The sequence below is a fragment of the Notolepis coatsorum genome (genome assembly GCF_963971535.1).
Source record: "Notolepis coatsorum genome assembly, chromosome: 15".
In the NCBI taxonomy this organism is placed as follows: Eukaryota; Metazoa; Chordata; class Actinopteri; order Aulopiformes; family Paralepididae; genus Notolepis; species Notolepis coatsorum.
Genome location: NC_140179.1, coordinates 27071330 through 27097436, shown reverse-complemented (window position 1 = coordinate 27097436; position 26107 = coordinate 27071330). Strand labels below are relative to the sequence as shown.

The 26107-nt window shown below is 45.8% G+C and overlaps 1 protein-coding gene across 1 annotated transcript in view; it reads right to left on the bottom strand.

Moving 5' to 3' along the window:
* Positions 1-26107, bottom strand: part of ovch1 (ovochymase 1) — a gene marked incomplete at its 3' end in the record, with an annotated part of 75410 nt that overhangs the window by 13678 nt on the left and 35625 nt on the right. Inside the window, exons 2-8 of the mRNA XM_084330939.1 lie at positions 21205-21388; positions 20100-20175; positions 17377-17566; positions 15262-15401; positions 10688-10841; positions 2312-2353; positions 525-753 (exon numbers count right to left, since the gene is read on the bottom strand). Of these exons, the coding sequence (XP_084187065.1) occupies positions 525-753; positions 2312-2353; positions 10688-10841; positions 15262-15401; positions 17377-17566; positions 20100-20175; positions 21205-21344 (971 nt within the window). The 5' untranslated portion in view covers positions 21345-21388. The remainder of the gene's footprint in view (positions 1-524; positions 754-2311; positions 2354-10687; positions 10842-15261; positions 15402-17376; positions 17567-20099; positions 20176-21204; positions 21389-26107) is intronic.

The following is a 26107-nucleotide window of genomic DNA, read 5'->3' as shown; positions in this document are numbered from 1 at the left end:
TGCAACAATGGTGCACTCGATTTCCACATCCCGTGACAAAGCGTAAGGCAGAATGGTACACAGTATCAAGCTTTCTAAGGTACTGATCAGGTGCATACATGTAGAGTAAGTCACCATAATCGAGTAGTGGTAAGAAGGTGGTCGAGATTAGGTGACTTCTCACTTTAAGTGAAAAACAGGACCCGTTTCTGATAAAGAAGCAGAGTTTAAGCTTCAGCTTTAACACAAGTTTGTCTATGTGAGATTTAAACGTAAGGTTCTCGTCCACTGTAATGCCTAGATATTTGTAGGAAGCAACCCTTTCAATGTCAGTCCCTCCAGCAGTAAGTAAGTGGGAAGATCAGCTGGGAGTCTCTTCCCATTTGAGAAGAGCATAAACTTTGATTTGCCAGCATTTAACACTAGCTTAAGGTAAGGTGCAAATGAGGTATGATGCAAATGAGGTATGAATGTAGTGCAAATCTATCTCTCCCGCTCTTATTCCTGGCGGACGGATATAATTATCACGGCCACTCACGACTCACCTGGGGTAGCAGTCGCGTCGTGCCAGCACCCAGCGGCTGTGGATCAGGGTGCCACTGCAGTAGTGTCTGTTCTGGGCCTGCAGGCTGACCTGCCAGGGCCAGGAGTTGGGGCAGGCCTCAGACACACCACCCACACGCACCGAGAGCCCCAGAGACACATTTAACCGTGCCAGGGCGGAGCTGAGCCACGTGGGGGGCGTCTCCGCCTCACCACAGCTCTCACTGTCCTCTGGGGGGGGGGGGGGGGGGGGAGGGAGGGAGAGAGAGGGAGGGAGAGAGAGAGACAAAACACATGTTATTGGTAGTGTTTGATTATAGCACAACCGGTCTCTGTTGATACTGTAATGAAATAGAAAAATGATTATCAAGTAAGACAATAGCCAATGATCAGGGGCAAGGTCAAATGTACAATATCGGTCTATTATGGTATAGACCGGTATTCATTTAGTTTTGACAATTATTGAGAGTAAATTAGTTTGTCATAAGGAACATTGGATCCTAGTGCGGCCGGGTGGCGCAGCGGACTATGCGTCTGCCCACCACCGCAAGAGACACTGGTATCGAATCCGGCTGTCAGTAGTGCCTCCGGCCGTCATACTGACACAATTGGCGGTCAGCGGGAGGGAAGCCGGTGGGTGGTAATCTGGTCGTTGTAAACAGCGGTCAGGGCGCCTGCACAGTGAGGGAGGGAAATGGTGACCTCCCACGCGTTACACTTCACCAATGAGAGTCCGCGCTGGCAGGTGAAAAGAGGCTGCTGGCTGTCTCCTATGTATCGGAGGAAGCATGATAGACTTCAGGGCTCCCTAGACCGATCAGTGGGGGGCACATGCGCGCAACGACCAGGAAGGGGAGGGGGGATATTGGCATAACGACTAAATTGGGATGGGAAGAAAATACAGAAAAATAGGAGAAAAAATGGATAAAAAAAAAGGAACATTGGATCCTTGCGTTGTGTTAATTACAGCACCGTGAAATGATGTAGATGAAAAAATAGCAATACCTTATCAGGACTGTTACCTTATCATTTAATTGAGCTGTAATTAACACAACACAAGGATTACATGTCCCCGATGACATCACTGGTGGCCATATTCAAACTCTCAATAACTGTCAAACTAATTCATTAATACGTGTAAAACTGTTGTGTGTGAGATTATGTGCAAAATAAATCTGCATTGTTTTTTGGTGCCCCAATAGACAGGGTAGGTCCAGATAAATATACTATAAATTATTTTGTCCCTGATGATAATCATAATATACCTACAGTATGAGCCCACTGTCCCCGTTTGTAATATTATTGATTTATAATTAGTTTAATGCCCTCGATCTGTTATTTTAACAAAATCTCAGTTTTACACATTAATTTAGTTTGACAGTTAGTGGCCACCAGTGGTGTCATCAGGGACATTTAATCCTTGAGTTGTGTTAATTACAGCTCAATTAAATGATAAAGTAACAGTCCTGATAAGGTATTGCTATTTTATTTTCATCTACATCATTTCACGGTGCTGTAATTAACACAACGCAAGGATCCAATGTCCCTTATGACATGACTGGTGGCCATATTAAAACTAATTTACTCTCAATAATTGTCAAACAAAATGAATATGAACAGTTTTTTGGATGTGTGTGAGATTATGTGCAAAATAAAATCAGCATTGTTTGTTGGTGAAGTGCTCCTTTAAATACATTATACATTTAATTGCACTTTGAAAGTTAGGAACCATACTCGCGTGATAACAGTTTAAATAGTTTTACAAATAATTTGCAGTGATATAACCTACCAGAAAAAAGACCAGCATCCCCGGTCCTCATAGACATTTCATCTGCAATTTTAAAAGCACAATTTACAAAAAAGGGAGTACATTCCACCACATGCAGACACATTACAATGGCTTTAGTTACAGTTGTGATTTCAATGCAATTTGGAAAGATTGGATCACATTATCTAACGTGAGATTGCATTTCTTTGTGTCCACACTTGACCTGCTCATTGTAACCGGTGTGTGTCGCGACTTCCTAGAATTCTGATCACAATGTGAGCCTGACGTTCACTCCGGGACACGGTCCGTCTAGGCCTATTATTATATTTATATTATTTTTATATTATATACATCGCGCCACAATGCGAGCAGAATCTAATGAGTGAGAACATCCAGGCCCGTCACTTGGCAGTTGGCACACTCCCTCCTGATCGGGTGTTTTTCCATTGGGTTCATCTCTCTTTCTGGAGGGGAAACCCTTGCGAGCACAGGGGGGAGAACATACCCCATTATAAATACATTATTTATTAAATCTAGAATAATTAAACTTGAAGACATGGTTACGTTTCAAACAATGTTAATTGTGTTTAGGGCAAGAAATAATACACTGCCAGAAAAACTACAAAATCTTTTTCATTTAGAAATTGAGTTTAGTAGGAGAAAATACAATTTTAAACATCAGTTTGCACGTACAGATGTGTCCTTCAGTTCTGTATCATTAGGGGATCCGCTCGGCATCACTCATGCACTCCCTCGCGTACGTGCACGCGCACTGAATAAATTCCACAAATGTACCTTTAATACCATTATTCGTCTGACCACACCCCTCGTTAGCTTACCTTCATAAGCAGGTGTGTGGTCACCTGCTCTCCTTCTCGCTTTCACCACAAGGAAGTGCCTCGGTAGTACCCCACTTGACGTGTTGTTAGTTGAAAAGAGTTGTGACGAGTTTACATTGTGCTTCGTTTTTTCTTCTCTCATATCTGTTCAAAGGAAAAAGCTAAGTCATAATGTCTTCTTCGGAGAGTAGACCTACTCTTCACCAGCGGTTCTCCATTCCCGCCTCCGTCGTGCGTTTTGGTGCGGGGCTGCTGCCACTTTCGTGGTTGCCGACCCAGCCCAGGAGGCAGCCGATGGGTAGTTTGCCTCTCCGAGGAGCCGAGGCATCGGTGCCGTCGCTCCGGCGATGGCCTGATCTCGACTCTGGTTCCTCTGGTTCCAGGGAATCGTCCGCTGTTGAACGGTCGGTTGTTTTGGGTCCGGAGGATTTGCGACGCAAACTTTTCACGTCTGCCCGTTCACGTCGCAAGATGGTGGCATGCAGGCGCGAACGGCCTGGGTTTGGGGAATTGCTGGAGACCAGCGAGGATGCGTCCGGCTCTGGATGTCCGATGGAAACTGAGGACTTCATGGAAGAGTCGGACGGATTCTTGTTTGAAGGTCCTGTGGAGGAGAGTATCCCTCCTATCCAGGAAACACCGGAGGGGGGAGAAATGGCTCCTTGGGACACCTTGTTCGAAGATGTCGAGGAACCACCTCGGCCTCATCAGCAGGATGCCCTGCTATCAGCCACATCAGACTGTGGCTCCTCAATGAGTCGAAGCCTGATGCATGCGAGGGATGCGGGTTCGGTGGAGGAAGGTCAGCAGGGGGAACTGCAGGCTTTGTTTCCCGAGCTCATGGCGGTAGCCGCCGCTGCAAACGGCGTGCCGCTGCCATTGCCTGCTCCTGTCCCTGACGATCTCATAGGTCATCTCTGGCAGCGTCGCCCGGTGAGAGGGGTGGATGTTGTCTACCCATTTTTCCCCTCAATGGGGGCCTATGTTCGTCAGGGTCAGGCGGTTTCTAACATCATGGGACTTGCCCCCGCCTATGTACCAATTACACGGGTATCGGGGTTGGTCAAAGGTATGAGAGAGGGCGTGCCACGGCTTGATAGTCCGATGGCCGCTCTCCTCTGTCCGGATGTGGTGTGGGAACCATTATGCAAGCCGGTTCTCCATGGAAGATCGGCTAGGCGATTGGCATATTGGGGTGACCAGTCATTTATCGCTGGTACACAATCGCTGGCTGCGGCTTCTAACATCGCCCACCTGGCTAGATTTGTATCGGGGATAATGACGGGCGGCATGGATCTGACCGAGGTAAAATGCGATCAGATCACCCAGGCGGCAGGAGCTGTCCTGCACCTTACCCAGGTGCTGGCCATAGCCTCTGGGAAAGTGCGCGCCCTGGCCACCCTGATCCAGCGCCACCTTTGGCTGGAGCAGGCTCGAGTGCCGGAGAAGAAGAGAACCCCTCTTCTGACGGCCAGCCTCTCCGATGCTGGACTGTTCGGGAAGGCCCTGCAGCTGATGACCTCAACGTGCAGAGAGATGGCAGAGGAGAGATCCGTTCTCCAACCCCATTTTCCGCCTCCCGTCCTTGCCGGTGGAGTCAGATGGCTTCCACGACGTCGAGCTCCCTCCGCTGTGCCTACCACTGCCTCCGCCGCCGCTGCTGGCCCCTCCAAGAAGGCCAGGAGAAGAGACGGCGCTTCTGCTACCGCCGACCCATCCACGACCGGAGGAGACGGTAGGGAACGTCGAGACCAGCAGACAGTTAACTACCATCCCTCCGGGGCTCCTCGGGGTGGCAAGACTCGAGCGGCGCGAGGTGGCAAACGCCGCTAAAAGTGACTTTTTCCCTCTGTGTCCCCTCTCCTCTACACCCTCCCCGGCCCCTTATGATTGTGTTTTGTGCCATGTAAATAAAAAGTTCCCCGATATAAGGGGAACTATGTTTTTGGCCAAACAAACTGTTTCTTCAACAAATCATATGATGGGGTTGCGTAAATGTGAATCTGCACTATTACGTTGAGAGATGAGTCATGTTGTGTTACGAGATTAAGCAAGGTCTGCAAGCATACACTCAGTCGTAGGAGGTTCTATTAGCCTGACGCTCCACATGCAGGTAGAAACTGGTGGTATTCCATTGCTTAAACAAAGTATATGTGTTCCACAACGCTGTTGTGTTAGTTGCAGTAATACTCGTACACACACGTTCCACGGCCTAGCCGTTACTCTTGGTCAGCGTTTGCTATGTACGACATAGACAACGGGTGTAGGATTCACACACATACAACTTGTTTTGTTGTAAATCCTGTTCACATTTTGTGGGTAGCGGGCATTGTATTAGCTTACGCTATACATTAGCATTCTACCGGAGGTTTCAAAATGCTACAGTTGTTATTGTGTGTAGGGAAAGAAGGGTTTTTTGTGAGGGGGTGTTGAATAAACCCCTCCTTCCCACTTGGTTGGTTTAGGAGATTTTATCTCATTCTGCTGAGCCAGTCAGGGCCGAGCCGTTAGAACATCTTGGCAGGGAGGGGGGGGGGGGGGGGGGAGGGTTGTCCTGCCGACTCCTATTACAAACAGGAGCCGTGTACAGGGTTTCCCCCCGTCATAGCAATGTTGCTATGGCGACGCCTTCCGTGAGTTAAAGAGTGTTAAGGTGTCGAGTTAGAGCGTAGGGCTTACGGGTCTGCTACGCTTGATTTATGTGTAAACTTGAGTCAGTTGGTCACATGACTCACAGTTGACATGTCTTTTTCATAACTACGACTCATGTGGGAAGGCTTCTGGGAAAGTTCGGTCTTTACTCTTTGACTAAAGGAGTGACTGGATGTAAAAACATGTAAACGTTTTTTTACTCCCAGCTGTGCAGTTGGGTTCATACGGGTGATGCTTCTTCTTTATTATTATAAAGAGTTGGATGAATCTATATGAATTGGAAATGGGGGACCCTGATGGAAACAAGACTAACGTCTTTCTCAGGTCTGCATCCCCTTAACAATTGTGTGTATTGAGCCGTACTGTATTGTACCCATTCTGCAATCTGTTGAATAAAGTTTTCATTCATTCATTCATTCATTCATGGAGTTGGTTGCATCCCGCCCCTCTTGTCGTTCCCCTGGGCGCCTTGGGGATTCAATAAGATGGTCTACATAGCCTATTATTGATGTGGATATGCCCGACGCACACATAGTGCTAGCTCGGGATGTTCTGCTGGACATTAAGCAACCGACTGGCACGCCTTGGTTGCTTGGGGTTAAAACAGCGTTTTTAGAAAGCAATTGGGATGGGGGTTTTCCTCTTCCGATGACCTGTGTGGTTGTCGACGGGTTCTCGTTCATATCAGGGGATGATAACGGAATGGATCTGGACATATGTAGAAGGGTCTCACGCCCTGGGGGTGGGCCACCGGGCGCGGTTAGCACCGAACGTCTGAGTGGCGCCTTCTTTTTATGTTTAAGATCAACACGCATATCTGCCCCTTCTCCTGGAGTTGGCATGTCGGCGTGGTTAGGGCACGGGACTGGTTCTGGTCACGCTGGTCCGGATCAGTTAAACCCGTTGTCCGCCGGGGATGCAGATCTGCTGTTCTGGTACCCTGAGGGACTTGGGCTTTTTGTCAGGGGGAAAAATGCTAGGTCGGTCCGGGTGTCGCAGGGTTAAGCACTATGGAACCCTTGTTGGGTGCATTGTATTCTACACTGTCGTAATGGCTTACGGCCGTGCCAACCTGTACACGCCCGATCTCGGCGGATCTCGGCCGCCACGCAGGTTGGTCTTGGTTAGTACTTGGTTGGGTGACCTCCTGGGAATACCAAGTACGGGGTGTTGGGGCTGGTTTTCCATTCTTGCGCTCTTCTCTTACGCATGGCGAAGAGGGGCCTGTTGGAGTGGTCTTTGACCTCCTCGGGGGACCCTGTGCTCCCCGTATCACCGGGCCCGGTCCGAAGTAATGTTTCCGTTGACCCGTAGGCCCGGGATAACCCTGTTGGAAACTGGAACACGGGTACTGCGGCAGTGCCGCAGGTATGTTTGAGTTTTTTCCTGAGGGGTTATGGGACCAACCACCGCATAGGGTAACGACTAGGTGGTTGGTTCTCTGGTGTGTTGGAGCAGTGTCAACTCCCGGGTTAACCGGTTGAGGGTGCCCCTGCACGTTCATGACGTCTGCCAATCGTGTCAGCCTTCTCTGCCTCGACCCCTCTGGGTGGGGGTTTTTAAATGGAGGCTTGGTCATGCAACAACGCCAGCATGCGCCCCTTCCGCCGGGGCGGCTGTGTTCAGCTGTCCCCTCTGGCGCCTGTCTTGTCCGCAGTCTCCAGGCTCGGGTTAACAGCCTGTTGCCTGGTTTTTCCCCGGTGCGCTGCCTGCTTCCGTTGGTTAACCTTTTTTGTGTGCTTACGGCCATGCTGACTGCCTGTTCTGCAGGGTCAGTGTGCCAGGCGGTGTACTATTGGGGGGACAGGGCCCGCTCGGCTGAGGGGCCTTTGTTCGAATACGCTGGCGATGTGGGGGGCGGGGTCACTAAGTGCCCACCTGGTGGGGTCTTGATGCTGGCATCATGGACTTCTCTGGGCCCCCGTTCCAGGGGGTCCAGTCCCTTTGGTAGGTCTGGGCCTTCCTTCGCGCTCCGCTGCTACGGCCTTGCCACGGGGTTGGGTTTTCCCTTGACCCCGTGTTTCTGGGGGCAGTAACGAGGTTGTTCCCTCCGTTCGTTCCCGGGTGGCATGCGGGTTGTGCGTGTGTGTAGTCGTGGGGTCAGGCCACGGCTGCTCACCCTGTGCGTTGAGTTGCTTGAGTGCCTCTTCGCACGGTCGGGTCCATCGCCCTCCCGGGAAACCTCTAATAGGGGGGGTGCCCTCCATTAGGGGGGGTCGGGGGGGCTCGGCCCTCCCTGTTCTGATGGTCGTGGGGGGCTTTCAGCTGGGTGTATTTGTCGGCCGGTGGCTCCGCTCGGCCTCCCTATGTGCATGAGTGATGCCGAGCGGATCCCCTAATGATACAGAACGTTAGGTTATGACTATAACCAAGTTCTGTTAATTAGGGGTGACGCTCGGCATCCGACGCCGCTGCAGCCCTTGACCTCACCTTGTGGTGAAAGCTTGGGAAGGAGGAGAGCAGGTGACCACACACCTGCTTATGAAGGTAAGCTAACGAGGGGTGTGGTCAGACGAATACTGGTATTAAAGGTACATTTGTGGAATTTATTCAGTGCGCGTGCACGTACGCGAGGGAGTGCATGAGTGATGCCGAGCGTCACCCCTAATTAACAGAACTTGGTTAAGTTGTGGAATTCTCTCCATAACGAGCTTAAGGGATGTAAGTGTTTATCAATTCAAATTTTTTTATAAAAAAAATATATTTAGTCAGCAGGCCACGTGAGCGGATCGGCGCGGCCGAGAAATCCGCTCTTCGCTCTTTAAAGCTTGGTCCGCTCCGCTAATTGCTCATTTTGACCCCGCCCCCAAGTCGCTCTCCGCTCGCTCCCCACTCACCTTGAATAGAGCGCTCCGCGCTCCCCGCGCCAGATCGCTCGGCAGTTTTTCTTTTTCTTTTTTGGAGCATGGTGTAAATGAGCTCAAACTACAACAGTCTACACCCCCTGGGCCCCTTAACAATTGTTTGTATTGAGCCGCATTGTAATTGTAGCCATTCTGCAATGTTAAATAACGTTGTTTATCCATTCACTAGTTCTATTAAGCGATGATAGGCTAGCCGAGCCACAATGCTATGGTCGCTGCCATTAACGTTAGCATGTAAGCTAACGTCAACAACAATGGCGTCGATACCTTTTCTAACAGGAGTGAGTGTGGGCGTCATAGATATCTATGGTGGGCGTCTCTACAGTGACGAAGCCTGAACCCTTCTCATTGGTTGAAAATGGCCTTCATGTTTGTACATCGCCATCTGTTGCTTTGGCATTGTACTGCATGTATATATTACATCAACAGTGTTAAACCACTGTGAGCGGCCTGGAGTGGATTGGAGCGGAGGAGAACTCTCGCTCCGGACGTCGCGCCGACTCATTTTAAAACCCACTCCTCGCTCACGTCAAAACCGCCCCCTCCGCGCCCCGCGCCGCTCACGCTCCGATCCGCTCACATGGCCTGTTAGTCAGTATGAAAATCAAATGTGATCTGAATAGTGAGATCTTTTTTTTTTTTTTTTTTTTTTTATTCTTTATTATTATTATTATTGTTTCATTTGTATAATGGTATAAATTATTATTTGTGTAAATTAGGTTGTATGCCGACCATTAAGTAAATACTTGTTTAGTTTAGGAATAAGGGGCAACTATAAGATTTATTCTTCTTCCTGCTCCTTTTGTCCATGGAATGATATTTATGATTGTGTAATGAAGAAAAGAGTTTGAACATGCAAACTCCACACAGAAAGGCCCGGGAGATACCACCCCACCACGTTACCACCTGGCACGATAAACGCTGCATTGATTCGACACGTGTAAACCGCTGTAGTTAAAGTTCAAGTTTCAAGTTTCTTTATTAGTTGTCATACAAAAATACAGAATACTTTTATATGAAATGCTTTTTTTCGGTTTTGCTCCCGAGAGTGTGCTAGATAAATAAAGATAAAGTATAAAATAGAAAGTCAAAATTACGTAAACAAAGTGTAAACAAAAGTGTTCATCAATATACATATATACCATATACAATACAGAGTAGAAAAAATGTGTAACTGAGTTACAATACAATATACAGTACAATGCAGAAATGGGATGAGGTGCAACTTAGGGTAAGGTGCAATGAGGTATGGATTGTAGTGCAAATCTCTTTACCAATAAATATAAAGTGTGTTAAAGTGTCTAAAGTGAGTAAAGTGGGTGCTACAGTGAGTTGTTTATTTATTTTTTTGATCCACTTTTTCTCCCATTTTCTATTTTTCTCCCATCCCAATTTCGTATCATCCAATTCAACCCTCCCCTGTCTCGAACGCTGTTTCTTGCCTCCCACAAGCCGGCTACAATGTGGACGAAGCCATACATAGCACAAGTCCCCTCCGATACTCGAGGTAGCAGCCGTCGCATCTTTTCACCTGCGCAGCGCGATCTTTCAGCGTCAGGGGTCTGCGCTTTGGAGGGGCGCCGCCCCCATCGCTTCTTGATTCTACTGCGCAGGCGCACCAACCGACCTGTAGGAGTCGCTGTCCACAACGCCTGATCCCCACCCATCAGTTTTCCCTCCCCCTAATACTGCCAATAGACCTATCTCAAACCCTGCCCTCTTTTCTTGATCCTCGGACTTTGTTTGTCCGAGGCAAGCGACAGTTGTGATTGGAGGATCAAGAAAAGAGGGCAGGGTTTGAGATAGGTCCATTGTATTAGTACGGACGACCAGCCAAACTGAAAACAATGTGGAGAGCTGGGCTCGAACCCAGCGTCTCCAGCATTGGTGGTGAGTGCCTTGTTCACTGCACCACCTAGCCGCCTAGTGAGTTGTTTATTTAAAGTGAGTGTGTACATGTGGATGTGTGTGCTCTGTGCTGTGAGCGTATTTGATGGTTTGTTACATAGTGTTATTTGTCATTCATCCGCTGAGTTGCTTACTCATCATGATGGTAGAGATCCAGTGCATGTGGACCCCGACCTTGGTGTAGACCCCGGGCTTCCTGGCCCTGCCGCAGCCCACTCCCCAGCTCACCACCCCGGCGAGCTTAAAGCTGCCCCCCAGGAAACAGGACAGCGGGCCCCCGGAGTCCCCCTGGAGGGACGGGGACGACAAGGACAACAAGGACATGATGAAGAATAACATGAACGCCAGCAGCTACCGTTTAGTAGAACATGTTTCGTTTTCAGCAGTCTACCTCTGTCTTAGATTATAAGTGCAGCAACAACCCCCGCCCCCCCCCCCCCCCCCCCCCCCCCTCCTTCCCTTTAGTGCAGTGCTTCTCAAACTTTTTCTGTCAGGCCCCCCTTTGGCGGACCAAAATATTTTGGGCCCCCCCCCTCCCCCTCGCCACAACAAAATAGTCATGAAATGGGCCATGTTTAAATTTATTGAAATAACACCAATATCGTGACCTTTCAAATTGACAACATCTTCCCTCGCGAGAGCCACCTTGCCTCGCTGTGAAACAGCACTGCAGAATGGTCAGCTCCCATCTCCTCACACAGCGCAGAGAATAGGCGCGCTTTCAGGGCTCGGGTTTTGATGAAATGTACCACGTTTATAACTTCCGTCAAAACCTCATTCAGCTCAGGGCTAAGCTGTCTTGACGCTGGCGCCTCTCTGTGAATTTACAGTGCGTCCATTGCGCGTTTGGCGAGACCCCCTTGATGAGCGCCTGTTGCCCCCTCCTTTTCCCTGCCATGGCCTGCGCACCGTCAGAGCAAAAGCCCACACAGTTCTCCCATTTCAGTCCATGTTCTGTCAGGTAACTGTCAATAATTTTGAAGAGCTCATCAGCTGTCGCTCTGTTTTTGACATATTTGCAAAACAGCAGATCTTCACTCAGTGACTGGGAATTTACAAAGCGAACATAGGAAATAAGCAAACAGTCTTTATTGCTGTCAGTCTTTGACAAGGCAACACGCATGTCATCCTCAAGGCTCAACTTGGCCACTTGGCAACACCTTAACTGCTGCATCATGAGATACTTGGTACTCATTTACATTTACATTTAGTCATTTAGCTGACGCTTTTATCCAAAGCGACATACAAGTTCTGTACGACAAGACAGCAAGAAGGGTGCAACTCTATCAGCTGAGTAACAATGTTCATCAAGTGTTGCATGTTACAGTGTAGGTTAGTTTATTAGGACAAGTGCAGGTAAGGTTAGTCAGGGTTAGATTTTTTTTATTTTTTTTTAATCATTTCAGATAGTGGTTGAAGAAGTGAGTCTTTAGTCGACGGCGAAAGATTGGACGGGATTCGGCTGTCCTAACTGGGATGGGTAGTTAATTCCACCATTGTGGGGCAAGGACTGAGAATAGGCGGCTTCTCTTTGATGACCCTCCGGGAGCTTGGATAGGAGTAGGTCTGAGGCGGCCAGAAGATGCAGAGCGTAGGGGTCTTGAGGGTGTGTAGTTAGAGACCATTGACCGGAGGTAGGCGGGAGCGGTTCCCTTTGCTGCACGGTATGCTAGGTCGAGGGCCTTGAAGCGGATACGTGCAGCAATGGGGAGCCAGTGCAGGTCCCTAAGAAGTGGGGTGACATGGGCCGACTTCGGTAGGTTTGATATCAGGCGGGCCGCTGCGTTTTGAATGAGTTGAAGAGGCTTGGTGGCAGTGGCCGGGAGGCCAGCTAGCAGTGCGTTGCAGTAGTCGAGGCGGGAGATGACTGTTGATTGGACGAGGAGTTGGGTGGCTTCTTTTGTCAGGAAGGGGCGTATCCTTCTGACGTTGCTCAGGAGGAATCTGCAGGTTCTGGTTGTCACTGCGATGTGAGCAGAGAAGTTCAACTGGTCGTCAAGGACAACACCAAGGTTCTTGGCGGTCGGGGACACGGTCACAGCTGCATTCTCGACACTCAGCACCACACTCTGAAACTAGCTCTCCAGGTGGTATCAGATGAGATTTCAATGAGTTCTTCCTAGAGTTTGGATGGAGATGTGTCAGGAAGCTTTGTCTCAATGTTGTCTGTAAAGTTATTTATCCAGAGTAACTTGGTAATCCTTTTCTGTGTTTTATTAAATAATGATTTTCAGATTTTGAGAAATGGTCAAACTTATCCAAATATGGTATTTTCATGGAGAACAGTGCAGCTGCAACAGATAGCACTTTAGTGATCATTTTCTATAATCCAAAAAAAAATATATAAAATCTCAAGGCCCCCCCTGTCATGCCTCTGCGCCCCCCCCCCCCCCCCCCCCCCCCCCCCCGGGGGGCGCGCCCCACACTTTGAGAAACACTGCTTTAGTGAGCCCTGACGTACGACAAGTGAACCCTTCTGGTTCTATGCTCGGGAAGAAGGGGATTTCCTTTATTTTGACCAGCCGTCATCACGAGTGGAAATCACAAGATACGGACCAGCTAGCCTAGCTGTTTGCCAAACACACCTCTCCCGGAGTTTTAAGCTAGGCTAGTGGTCCGTATCCACTATCCATTCATTTGCGCTAAGCTAGGTTGCAGCTGGATAGCTTTCTACTGAACGCACAGAGAGGAAATTGGTATCCATTAGGGCTGGGCGATATAAAAATAACGATAATTATCGCGATATATTTTAATAAATCGATATCGAAAAAATATATATATCGGGGGGGATTTTTTTTTTTTTTTTTTTTTTTAACCCAGAGACAGTGGACAGTCTTTCTTGCCTGCAACTTAAAGGGGAACTATTTTACAATTTCTTTCACTATTTGGGCACTTTTACACAATTCCTGTGAGTCTATGGAACACCTCTGTAATATGTATATTTTTTTTATTCATTGTTTTGTATTTCTAATAAAGTCCTCAAAAACAGCATTTTTCTACCTCAAGATCTCGAGCTGTTTTGAGCCTGGGCTCCTAAACCACTGCGCAGCGTCGTGTTCGCCTGAACATTAACATGCAGCGGTGTCTTTATGACATCACATATAGGCACATTTTCAAATGACTCAGTTCAGTGAGGGTGAATATTGTGAGAGGAGAATTGGAAGAATGCGCCAATATGAGAATTTTGAGACATAGATCATATTAATATAAGTTCACATAGCTAGGAAACAATGCTAAACACTCAAAAAGTCCATTTATAAGATAGTTCCCCTTTAAAGTAATGGCTTTGCTTGTCCAAATGACAATACTGACCAAATTGAGATTTATTTTTCTCTTGTCAATTTCTTTTGTTTGCATAAAATACAGTTTGAAACCGTCTGTACACATCTGTGGAGGATGAGGATTGGGAGGCCATGTGTTCTAACTGCCACAGGGGGATTGGAAGCGAGTGTTGGACACAGAGCAGTACTATATACTACATATCTTATTGATGATTGCAAAAGAAATGATTACTATTAACTGGATGAAACCTGAGCCCCCTACGACTGCTGACAGAAAGTTAAACATGTACATATGATGGAACACATGACAGCCCAGCTACAGCTGAAGATGCCTCTCTTTGAGAGGAGATGGAGGTCAATTACTAGCTATCTTGGGTAGGCTTGGGACACACTGCTTTGAGACAGGATGGAGGGAAATGTACATGTGTGTATTATGGGTAAGTATATACAGAGAGGGAAATGTGTAGGTATATTTGTGCGGGAATGTTTTGGAAGAGGGACCCAATCTCAAGGTTAGTTATTTGTAAATGTTTACTTTATTTTATTTTTTTGTCTGTACTGTACTGTCATTGTATTGCGGTTAGCAATAAAGTAAAAAAAAAAAAAAAAACACATCTGTACACAGTATTTGTGTGCTAGCAGAGCTAGTCTCCAGTCACGAGTCACGAGTCACATGTGCGGTGGTTTGTCCACCAAAAAAGCGCCAAAAGATAGAAAATAAACTAGCAGAGCCAGAACTATTCAACTCCCCTGGAGCCACAGCCAGCAGAGAAGCCCGTTTACTTTCGCTTTCAAAACAGCTGCAGGCTGAGAACTGGAGTGTACGAGGGGATGTAACACTAAAGATGGCGGCAACGACAAAGAATTGCTGCAAAATAAACATACATCCGTTTAAAAAAATTAAATAATTATTTATTTTAATACTTATAACAATATCAATTATCGATATTGCGTGATGATATTGTTATCGATATAGTTATCACAATATCATTTTTGGCCATATCGCCCAGCCCTAGTACCCATCCTGTGTGACTCTGGAGAAGACGGTAAGCGCATTCGCCATAATGTTGACGGGTTCCTTTAAATTTGTTTTTAGAAGTGTATACGGTGTGTGTTTCGGCTGATCGCAGCCTACATGTATATTACTAAACACCATTCACACCGCCATTGATATTGAAAAGGGATTTGAAATACTCCATGAAACCTGAAAGTTGTTTGAAAGTTGCTAGGCACAGGTAATCCACTCTTGTGAAAACCAAGACCCCTTTTACTTTGTCCAACACTGGAGAAGACAGGAAGTGCATTTCCCATAATGTTGACATGTTCCTTTAACATTAGTATACAGTCAGTACAGGATACCTTCAGAAAAATATACTTAAAGTATACTTTTTTGTTTGCATGGAAGCCTTCTGGCGCGGCACCATTACCTGGCAGGCATCCACTCCTCCGCCATGCTCTCCAGCGCAGAACATGGAGGGCTGAACCCTCCCTCGGTAGAACTGGTTGCACGTCTCCGAGGGCAGGCAGGTCACGTTCACCTCCTGGAGCAGGTGCACCCTGGGACCATCTGAGAGGAGGAGGAGCTCCGTCAGTTCACACTCTGTGTCAAGGTCAACTTTCAGTTCGGTTCAGTTATTTTTTATTTCAGGCTTTGGACACATAACAACGGTCATTCCATAAATCGCCAAAGTTTTACCAGCTGCTATTGCAGCATTGTCCAATTGTCCGAAAAGGGCTAGGGAGAAGCACTGGCTTGTTGGGCCCTACCCCTGAAGACTTACGCTTCGTTTTTTTCTTTTATACATAGTACTACATACATATAGTACACATTACAGTATACCTGCAGTATATAATAGTATATAGTACATAATAGTGTATACACCACATATATAATGTGATATGAAATATATAGTACATGATTATACAATATAATACCATAATATAATAGTATATACTGCAAATATAGTTCAATATAATATACAAATTAATTATAATATGATTATATAATGTAATATGATATAACGTACAATACAGTATCATACGTATTATTTTTTATTAATATGCAATTAAAGCTCTTCTTCCCTTCTGTACCTATCAAAAATAGATTTTTTTAGTCTAGATTTGAATTTACTTTATTTATATAGCACATCTAAAATCAACCGAAGTTGTACCAAAGTGCTGTACAATATAAAAACAGAAATACAAAATACAGTATACACACAAAGTCATAAAAACTACAATAAATGTTTTTAAACAATCACGACACGACCAGGGATGTGTGGCTCACCAAGCCTCAGAACGCCAATAAAAACCGGTGAGTCTTCAGCTGTGTTTTAAAACTCTGTAGGGTCTGGGCAGACCTAATTGGCAGTGGAAGACTGTTCCATAGTTTAGGGGCAGCCACAGCAAAAGCTCGATCGCCTTTAGTCTTTAGCCTCGACCTCGGGACATCCAAGAGTAATTTATTTGCTGACCTCCGTGCTCTAGCAGGGGTACAAAGATGGAGGAGTTCAGCTAGGTACTGAGGGGCCAGACCATTGGGTTCTGCTAAACCTATCGACGCAGAACCCATTCATCAGAAATAAGACTTTTTCATGACGTGGCCGATTATGAAATAGGAATGAAACATTTTAAAGAAAGTGAAAGTAATTTATCATATCTATGTTTTCTTTTTTCAGCCGTGGAAGGGTCTCCGAGCATGCTTGCTTCTTCTTCTTCAACAACGTGACTTCACACTCACCGTGACACACATTCACACCTGGGAGCTCAAAATCATATCCGACAAATACAATAGATATCTTCTCAGATAACACGTTAGCACCGGGGGTCCTTGATAGGAACACATTTCAGAACCACTGCTGGGCCAGTAGTTCTCAACCTTTTTCACGTCAAGAACCCCCACATATTTACATTTAGTCATTTAGCTGACGCTTTTATCCAAAGCGACTTACAAGTTCTGTAGGACAAGTCATCAGGAAGGGTACAACTCTATCAGCCGAGTAACAATGTTCATCAAAGTGTTGCATGTTACAGTAGGTTAGGACAAGTGCATGACAGTAAGGTTAGTTAGTGTTAGATTCTCTTTAAAATAATTTTTTCATTATATGTATTTATTATTATTATTTTTCTTTTCAGATAATGGTTGAAGAAGTGCGTCTTTAGTCGACCGGCGAAAGATTGGATGGGTTTCGGCTGTCCTAACTGGGGTGGGCAGTTCATTCCACCATTGTGGGCACATCGACACGCATTAGGCTGCGAACACGCGCTTGATAGGATCCCGTCTCAGGGATCCCCATCTCAGAAGATATTTAAGCAATAGTTCACGAGGATTTGACATTTACCGGGGGCCAGTTTCTAATTGCAGCCACACTCGTAGGTGCTCTTTGAGATAACAGTGGCGTCACTCATATACTATAGATTCTCTCTATAGATTCTACAGTCCTATTAAACCCAATAATACACAAGACCCTCTTCTTGGAACCAAGTAAGGTTTCGTCGATAATCCAATGGCCCACCGTGTAGAGAACCACACAGTCACTCACTCTCTCTGGTGGATCCCCAGCCGGTCACGGTGCATCTACTGTACGTGTCCAGCGGGCCGGTCCAGATGTCGATGGGCCTGACGAACTGGTTGAACGCGAGGGGCGCCTGGAGCTTCAGTAGGGCCACGTCGTTCACCTTGGTCCCCGTGTTGTAGCCCTGGTGGGTGATGATCCTGGACACGCCCAGGAGCTTCAGAGAGGTAGGAAGAGGTTGGGATAAGGCCAAGAGGAAAATCATCAGTGGAAATGACTAGGAGGCCATGTCCTCACTTCAAAACTCAACGGCACGTCATTAACGAAAACTGGACTGGATGTAAATGGTCTGCATTTATAATTTACAATTTGTTCCTCACATTATACCCATTCACTCACGCATTTGCACACCGACGGTGGAGGCGACCATGCAAGGTGCCGACCTGCTCATCGGGAGCAGTTATGGGTTAAGTGTTTTGCCTCTGGATTAACAGACGATTGCTCTAGATTGTACGCCCTTACTCCATTCATTGCGTATAGTCCCAGGTCCTCAGCTCGTTTTTCCAGAGCTGGTGACGGACGTACAGTAGCCAGGGAGATAAGCCGCCTCCCTTTCTCCATGCCAAAGTGGTCAGACTGGAAACCTCTCAGGAAGATATTCTACAGTACGATAGTGTGTCCTTCATCTCCATAGCACAAAGGTTCTGCTTTGATCACTGACACAGAAAGACACTGCTGCAATTAACATTTAACACCAGTGGTGGAAAGTAACTAAGTATTTTTACTAGTGCTGTCAGGCGATTAAAAAAATCGATCTAATTAATTACAGGATTTGTAATTAATTAATCGTATTTTAATCGCATAACCATTTTAGGCCTGATATTTTATATTCTATAATCATATTTCAAATTGCATGTGTCCGGATGGCAGAATTCGGTACTGTATCTACAAAACCTTCTGTTTAATCATCTTCCCTTTCTTCATTTGCTTAGATTTTTCAGGTCTGGTCAATTTTACCATGGTGTTATTCACAGTAAAAGATTAAAAAAATAATAATAATAATAATAATAATAATAATAATAATAATAATAATAATAATAATAATAATAATAATAATAATAATAATAATAATAATAATAATAATAATAATAAAATTGATATTCTCATTTGGTTCATTACAATTTACTCAAGCCTAGTAACAGACACAGTATTTCTGACACTGGGAATACATTACCTGAGATCCATAGATGTCCCTAGATTCAAATATCAGATACCAAGAACATGCAAATGGACCATTTGTAAATGTTTATTCTACGTTCTTATGGAATGAATGAGATAATATATATATATTTTTTTATATATATATATACAAAAAAAAGATTAAAAAAAATGAATTTTGAGTTAATTTTCATAACGCGATAATTTGCTGTGTAATAATTAGCTGTGTAATTAATCTAATTAACACGATAGACTTAAGTAAAAATTAGGGCTGTCAGTTTATCTATCTAGGTCGTCCTCGGACGGGCCCTCCATCGGTGCTTCCAGTCATCCCGATCCTCCATGCATCTGGCTAGCTCGTTGGTGCTTTCTGTTCCCGCATCTCTCCTGAGTACGTCCACATAGGTTAACGTGGGACGCCCTCGTGATCGATGCCCGTGTGTTGGTTCCCACAGCACAAGTTTGCTGGTTGGCATCTCATGGTGTCTCTGGCAGTGACCTGCCAGCCTCATTCTCCTGACTGCCACTTTATCGCTCACCTTTAGCACCCCCCCCATACAAGTTTGCATTAGTGACATGCTCATCCCTGTTGATGTTGAGCACCACACGCATCATTCTGGTGTAGCACCCATCCAAGGACTTCTGCAGGGTGGGCTTCAAGGTCCAGCATTCACTGCCATACAAAAGGACAGACTCAACTGTTGCATGAAAGAAGTTGAGCTTGATTTGACGGGGGAGGTTGGATTTCCACACACTGGTCATGCTGTTCAGAGCCCTCCACGCAAGTGCCTTCCTCACTTTAAGGTCTTGCTCGGACGAGTTGACCCACGAGCCCAGGTACTTGAAATCACTGACTTCCTTTAGAGCAGAGCCTGCTGTTGTCCTTAGAGGTGGATGATCCGGGAGGATGTTATACATTATGACCTCGGTTTTCTTGGCATTTAGCGTAGTCAAGGTCTGTTAGGACTATGGCGGGGTGTCGTCTCGATCTCCTTGGGGTTATTGTGAGACCAAGTTCCTGCTCCCGTCCATTGATGGCCTTCCTGAGCGCATAGTCGAGGACTATGACGAAAAGGAAGGGGGCAAATTCTTCACTGTTGCCGTCTGGGGTTAGCACCTTGGCCCTTGTACCCGTGTGCATGGTCCCTATGGCCCGGAGTATATTGGGAGGGACTCCGTAGGCCTTGAGTATCCTCATCATCACGGCTCTGTGTATCGAGTCAAAAGCCTTTTTGAAGTCGATAAAGCACAGTACCGCTGTCAATACTGTACTGTACTTACAATTCTGAGGTAATAGCACTTTACTTGAGTATTTTCATTAATTGGGGAACTTTGTACTACACTGCATTTCAAACTAAGGTAATTGTACTTTTTACTCCACTACATGTATCTGAACCCATCAGTTACTAGTTACTACTTACTTTGAAGAAAATTGTTTTTGCATACAAGCAAAAGTTTGAAGCCTTGAAGTAAGAGTGAGTGAGTGAGTGAGTGAGTGAGTGAGTGAGTGAGTGAGTGAGTGTCCAACCAACCTGTTGACCTGGTTCATGATGATTGTGCAAGTCGTGTTTTCCAGCCAGCACAGTCCAAAGAGACGCTGTTTTATATCTGGGAAATACATATCATGCATTTCAAACCCTTAACAATTTTCTTTTTATCAAATGTATTTGTTTCTATTTTTCTATTTACACAACACACAACACAATACAGTAACAATAATAAACAAGACATCACAGGACAGTATACTTCAACAATAATAATAATAACGACAAGACAATTAGAAATAATAAAAATAATAAATACAGAATGTAAAAATCTAATTATATGATCACAGACACAACAAAAGACATCTCCTCATGGCTATCAGCTTCTTGGCTGCAGTAACGCCCGAATGATTCTCTTTTGTTGTATGGATGCTGGTAGTAATGATATATCGTTTAGAAGTAGTGTTGCTGCCTTAAGTGGGATTGTTAGGTTACATTATGTTTGAACGTTTAGTTGTTATTACCCTTAACAATTTTCTAAATTGAATAGCAATTAGTACAAATATGTTTTTTCCATATTTACTTAGCAGCATCTCTATATACCTTTACCCTCATTGAGAATGCAAGGATCCTGAGGAGATTCAAGGAGAATTGACAACAAGCACCCATTGATATTTCAAGACATATCTTCTGTACATGCTGAAGCTAAAGGTGTCAAGTTACCACATAATTATTGCCATGAGAAGGTTGAACTCCGATTTACAGAGAAGGTCTCTTTTTCCTCTCCAGGGGAAGCATTTGCTAAAAGGCCTTCTGGTGACAAGTTCTGCAGAATAACAATCTGCTTTCCTGAGCCACACTATCTGAGCCAGAGGATTAGAACTGGTCAGAACCACCACACTATCTGAGCCAGAGGATTAGAACTGGTCAGAACCACACTATCTGAGCCAGAGTTTCACTCCACTGTATCCTCTCCCCGTCCACAGAATGCAATTCTGAAGTAATTCCTGGCTCAGAGAGGGGGGGTCTCTAAGGAAAGAATCTTACCAGAAGGGTGACTGTGACTTAAAAGAGTTATGTTCTGAATTTTGGACAGGGGGCGGGTGGTCCTCGACATAAAAACGCATACAAAGGGGAGAGGGGGGTCTCTCACCGTCTGAAGCAGTGTGTGGCAGAGAGGACCCACAGGGGAGTGAGGACGGCTCCCCCGCACATGGGCATGTTGGCGAAGCGGAGGGACACCATCCAGGGCCAGGAGAACGCCCAGGCCTCGTGGCCCCCGAGGATCCTCATCTGCACCTGCTGCTCCGGGAGGAAGCAGCGGACCCCCGCCAGGTCTGCAGTAAGGAAATCAAAACAGACTAAGAAAAAAATATAATAATGAAAAAAAAAATGCCCCTCCAGCTACTGCACTTCCTTTAACAATGTTTACTTGTTTTAACCTACAATTTCCACAAGTTCTGGTCCAGTGGATACACTACGTATAAATGTGTGGGGGGGGGGGGGGGGGGGGGGGGGGGCGGGTGCACTCAATGAAAACATGTTCTTTCAGCTTTCAGGGACCCTGATGTAAACAAGACAAAAGTCTCTCTGGTCTGCATCCCCTTAACAATTGTGTGTATTGAGCTGTACTGTATTGTACCCATTCTGCAATCTGTTAATAAAGTTTTCAATCATTCATTCATTCATTCATTCATGACCCAGTGGACCTTCTCTGCTCTGGAAGCGAGTGGAACTTTCTGTTTATCATCAAAGTACCTCCCAAAGGTATAAAATACATTTATGTTGGGGTTTATTTTGAATAAACAAAACACATTCAAAATAAACACACGTAATCATTTAGGCTCAATCATTTGGATGGTGTGGTCCCTACTTATAATAAAGTATTATTATTATTATTATTATTATTATTATTATTATTATTATTATTATTATTATTATTATTATTATTATTATATGTCACAAATGTAACAGTACTATATACTGTACCTGTATGTCATGTATGTCCCTATGCATGCATGTTGTGTATGTCATAAATGTCACTATGATTTGAAAATGGGGGACCCTGATGTAAACAAGACGAAAGTCTTTCTCTGGTCTGCATCCCCTTAACAATTGTGTGTATTGAGCCGTACTGTATTCTGCAATCTGTTAATAACGTTTTCAATCATTCATCATCACCAGGAGAGACACTGCTGTGTTGTCTGTGGCAGATAGCCTTTCATTTGCACCCTATTTGCACACATTTGCATACCATACCATAAGATCCAAAGCCGCTTGAGAGAGTGGCATTGTCTTCCAGGATTCCACTCGAAGCACTGTTGTTCAAATTATGCTGCGTCTCGTTCACGGTGTATGTTCCATTCAAGGTGCTGTTGTTCACATTTTGCAACGGTTGTGCATGGTTCACACCACCTTCAGCAAGATTGACGGTAAAACAGTGTAAGATCACATAATCATATACCTGTACAGCAGGATATATATTGATATCCTCAGTATTGAATCTGCAGTTATTATAACGTAACCTACTCGTAACATACGATGAAATACTTGATGCGTTTTGCTGTTCAGATGAGTGTCCAGAACTGGTCAACTGCGCAGTAGACTCAACTGCACCAGGAGAAGTAAATAATTAAAATACCAACAGCTTTTTTTTTTTATCAAACTCCAAAATCGGCAAATTTGAGATATGTATAATACCGAGGTTGAAATTAATGTCTTACCGCGCCAAAGGCCATGCATTAACAATGAGATGAAAATGAAACGGGACATGTTCCTCCAGGGGGAAGGTTGGCTTGTTGACATGGGGTATAGGATCACCAGACTTAAGTCTCCACACCTGCGAAAGAGTTCGTAATTGATGGGTTCCATCAAAACACCTGTTGCGTTATCAGGCTATGATGGACACTTGGGGATATCAAATAAAATAAATAATAATACGAAAGGATACGGACCCATTGTATTTTACACCCAAAAATAAAGACACACAATAATACTACTAATAATAATAATAATAATAATAAAGTTATCTACCTTACTTATTTATAACATTTCAATATCCAGCCCTAACATGGCCAGCGGGGGGCAGTGAATGTAAAGAAATGAATCTGTTTAATTTACTATTTCACCACAACAGTGTTTGATTATGTACATATAATGTTTTAAATTATTAATATCATGATGCATGATGGCGATGCATGCTGGTTCTAGACACATCCTGTTTGTTTGCCCATCCTATGGAGCAAAAAATTTGAACATAAAAGCTCTAGCTCTACCATAGGGCCTGATGGTGACAATGTTAGCCTCTGGCTATCCCAGTTGACCTCAGCATGCTGAGAGGTCAGGTCAGGGGTCAGCGCTCCTACCGGGAGCTTCTATTCCCCCTCATGAATTAGACACTGGACACTATAGTTCACACATCTGTTGCTTCTCCTACTGTTATGGTCCAAGAAAGACATGGTGCTCTTTAACCCTTTCACTGCCACACTACCAAAACGGTTAACCCTTTCACTGCGACAAATCACAAAAGGTTAACCCTTTCACTGCCACACAACAGCCGGTTAACCCTTTCACTGTCGCACGACAGCCGGTTAACCCTTTCACTGCCACACTACCAAAACGGTTAACCCTTTCACTGTGACAATTCACAGAAGGTTAACCCTTTCACTGCCGCACAACAGCCGGTTAAGCAGATTGCGGCTTGATTGCATGCGGTAACAGGACACACACACACACCTGTTGTCATGGCAGCAGCTCCACAAATTAAGATAAGATAAGATAAGATAGGGGCGGTTAGGTGGCGTAGCGGAGATTGCGTTCGTCACCAACCCCGGAGCTGTGAGCTGGATTCGCCTGTTCGAATCTAGCTCACAGCTCCGGGGTTGTCACCAGCTTGGCTGGCCGGCAGCATTAGAGGGTGGGAGAAGCTGGCGGGGTGGGTTCGGGTCGTTGTAAACAGCGACTCCTACAGTTCGGTCGGGGCGCCTGCTCAGCGCGGATAGGACTTGAGTGGGATAGTGTGATCCTTCCACACGCTACGCCCTCTCAGGGAGGATCCGCGCTGCCAGGTGAAAAGAAGCGGTTGATTGGCTGGACGTGTGTCGGAGGAAGCACGTGGTAGCCTCCACTCTCCCAGATGATCTGACTGTGGGGGGTAAGTGCGCAGCGACCAGGAAGGGATTGGGAATTGGCATACGACTAACATTGGGATGGGAGAAAATCGGAGGAAAAATGGAGGGGTAAAAAGATAAAATAAAAAAATAAAAAAAAAAGATAAGATAAGATATTCCTTTATCAAATCAAATAAATCGACTGTAGGGTCCATGACCACTGCATTAAGGCTGACTGACGTCATGTCGGCGGGATCTAATGCAGTTTGTTGTTGCGGTTGTGATGTTGCACATCTGCTCTGGACTGTAAAGGTTTATTTATGTAATGACTTCTAAAACGGGGACAGCTGTCTGTGCAGTTAACATGTTGAGACATATATCCCACAGGATCACTAGCACGGCGGTTTAAATAATTTTCATGGGCATGAAATGTAAAAGATCATAAAACTAGAGACAGACACACAGTTGACAGACAACGAACAGATGTTGACTTTACTGTTAGATTATACATATAGGCTTAATAAGCTACTTGTTGAGCAGTTTTCTGGAACGTTGCCCTTCTAGAGTAGATTGTGGTTATTATGTTCTATACAGCCGGCTGCCAATTCTTTAAGCGATGTCGTAAAAGTACTATGGCTGGCCGGGCCCCATAGTCATAATGGAGTTGTGACGCTGGACTGATTCTCGAATGGTCCCCCTCCTTCTCATTCTACCGGAGCACATTCTTTGAGGGCGTGTCTCTTTAGGAATAACGGACGGCGAGAGTCGCTGCAGGACAGAAACATTGGTACTTATTATAGAAACGTGAGAGTAGATTGATTGGGTCAGACATTATTATGCTGCTGATGGGTTATCCTGGTATAAAAACATTCTAAGTCAGTAGGATTTCTTAGGAGAGTATGTTCCCCTTAGTACCTTTTTAGTTTATTGAGATTGAAGGCTGAGGGAAAGAGAGTGGGATAGAGGGAGACAGAGTAGAACAAAGGGAGACAGAGGGAGACAGAGTAGAACAAAGGGAGACAGAGGGAGACAGAGTAGAACAAAGGGAGACAGAGGGAGACAGAGTGGGATAGAGGGAGACAGAGTAGAACAGAGGGAGACAGAGTAGAACAGAGGGAGACAGAGTGGGACAGAAGGAGACAGAGGGAGACAGAGTGGGACAGAGGGAGACAGAGGAGACAGAGGGAGACAGAGTGGGACAGAAGGAGACAGAGGGAGACAGAGTAGAACAGAGGGAGACAGAGGGAGACAGAGTAGAACAGAGGGAGACAGAGTGGGACAGAAGGAGACAGAGGGAGACAGAGTGGGATAGAGGGAGACAGGAGACAGAGTGGGATAGAGGGAGACAGGAGACAGAGTAGGACAGAGGGAGACAGGAGACGGAGGAGACAGAGTAGGACAGAGTGGGATAGAGGGAGACAGGAGACAGAGGGAGACAGAAGGAGACATAGGGAGACAGAAGGAGACAGAGTAGGACAGAGTGGGATAGAGGGAGACAGGAGACAGAGTGGGACAGAGGGAGACAGAGTAGGACAGAGTGGGATAGAGGGAGACAGGAGACAGAGTGGGACAGAGGGAGACAGAGGGAGACAGGAGACAGAGGGAGACAGAGGAAGACAGAAGGAGACAGAGGGAAACAAGAGACAGAGGGAGACAGAAGGAGACAGAGGGAGACAGAAGGAGACAGAGGGAGACATAGGGAGACAGGAGACAGAGGGAGACAGGAGACAGAGGGAGACAGAGGGAGACAGAAGGAGACAGGAGACAGAGTAGAACAGAGTGGGATAGAGGGAGACAGAGTAGAACAGAGTGGGATAGAGGGAGACAGAGTAGAACAGAGTGGGATAGAGGGAGACAGAAGACAGAGTAGGGCAGAGGGAGACGGAGGGAGACAGAGTAGGATAGAGGGAGACAGGAGACAGAGGGAGACGGAGGGAGACAGGAGAC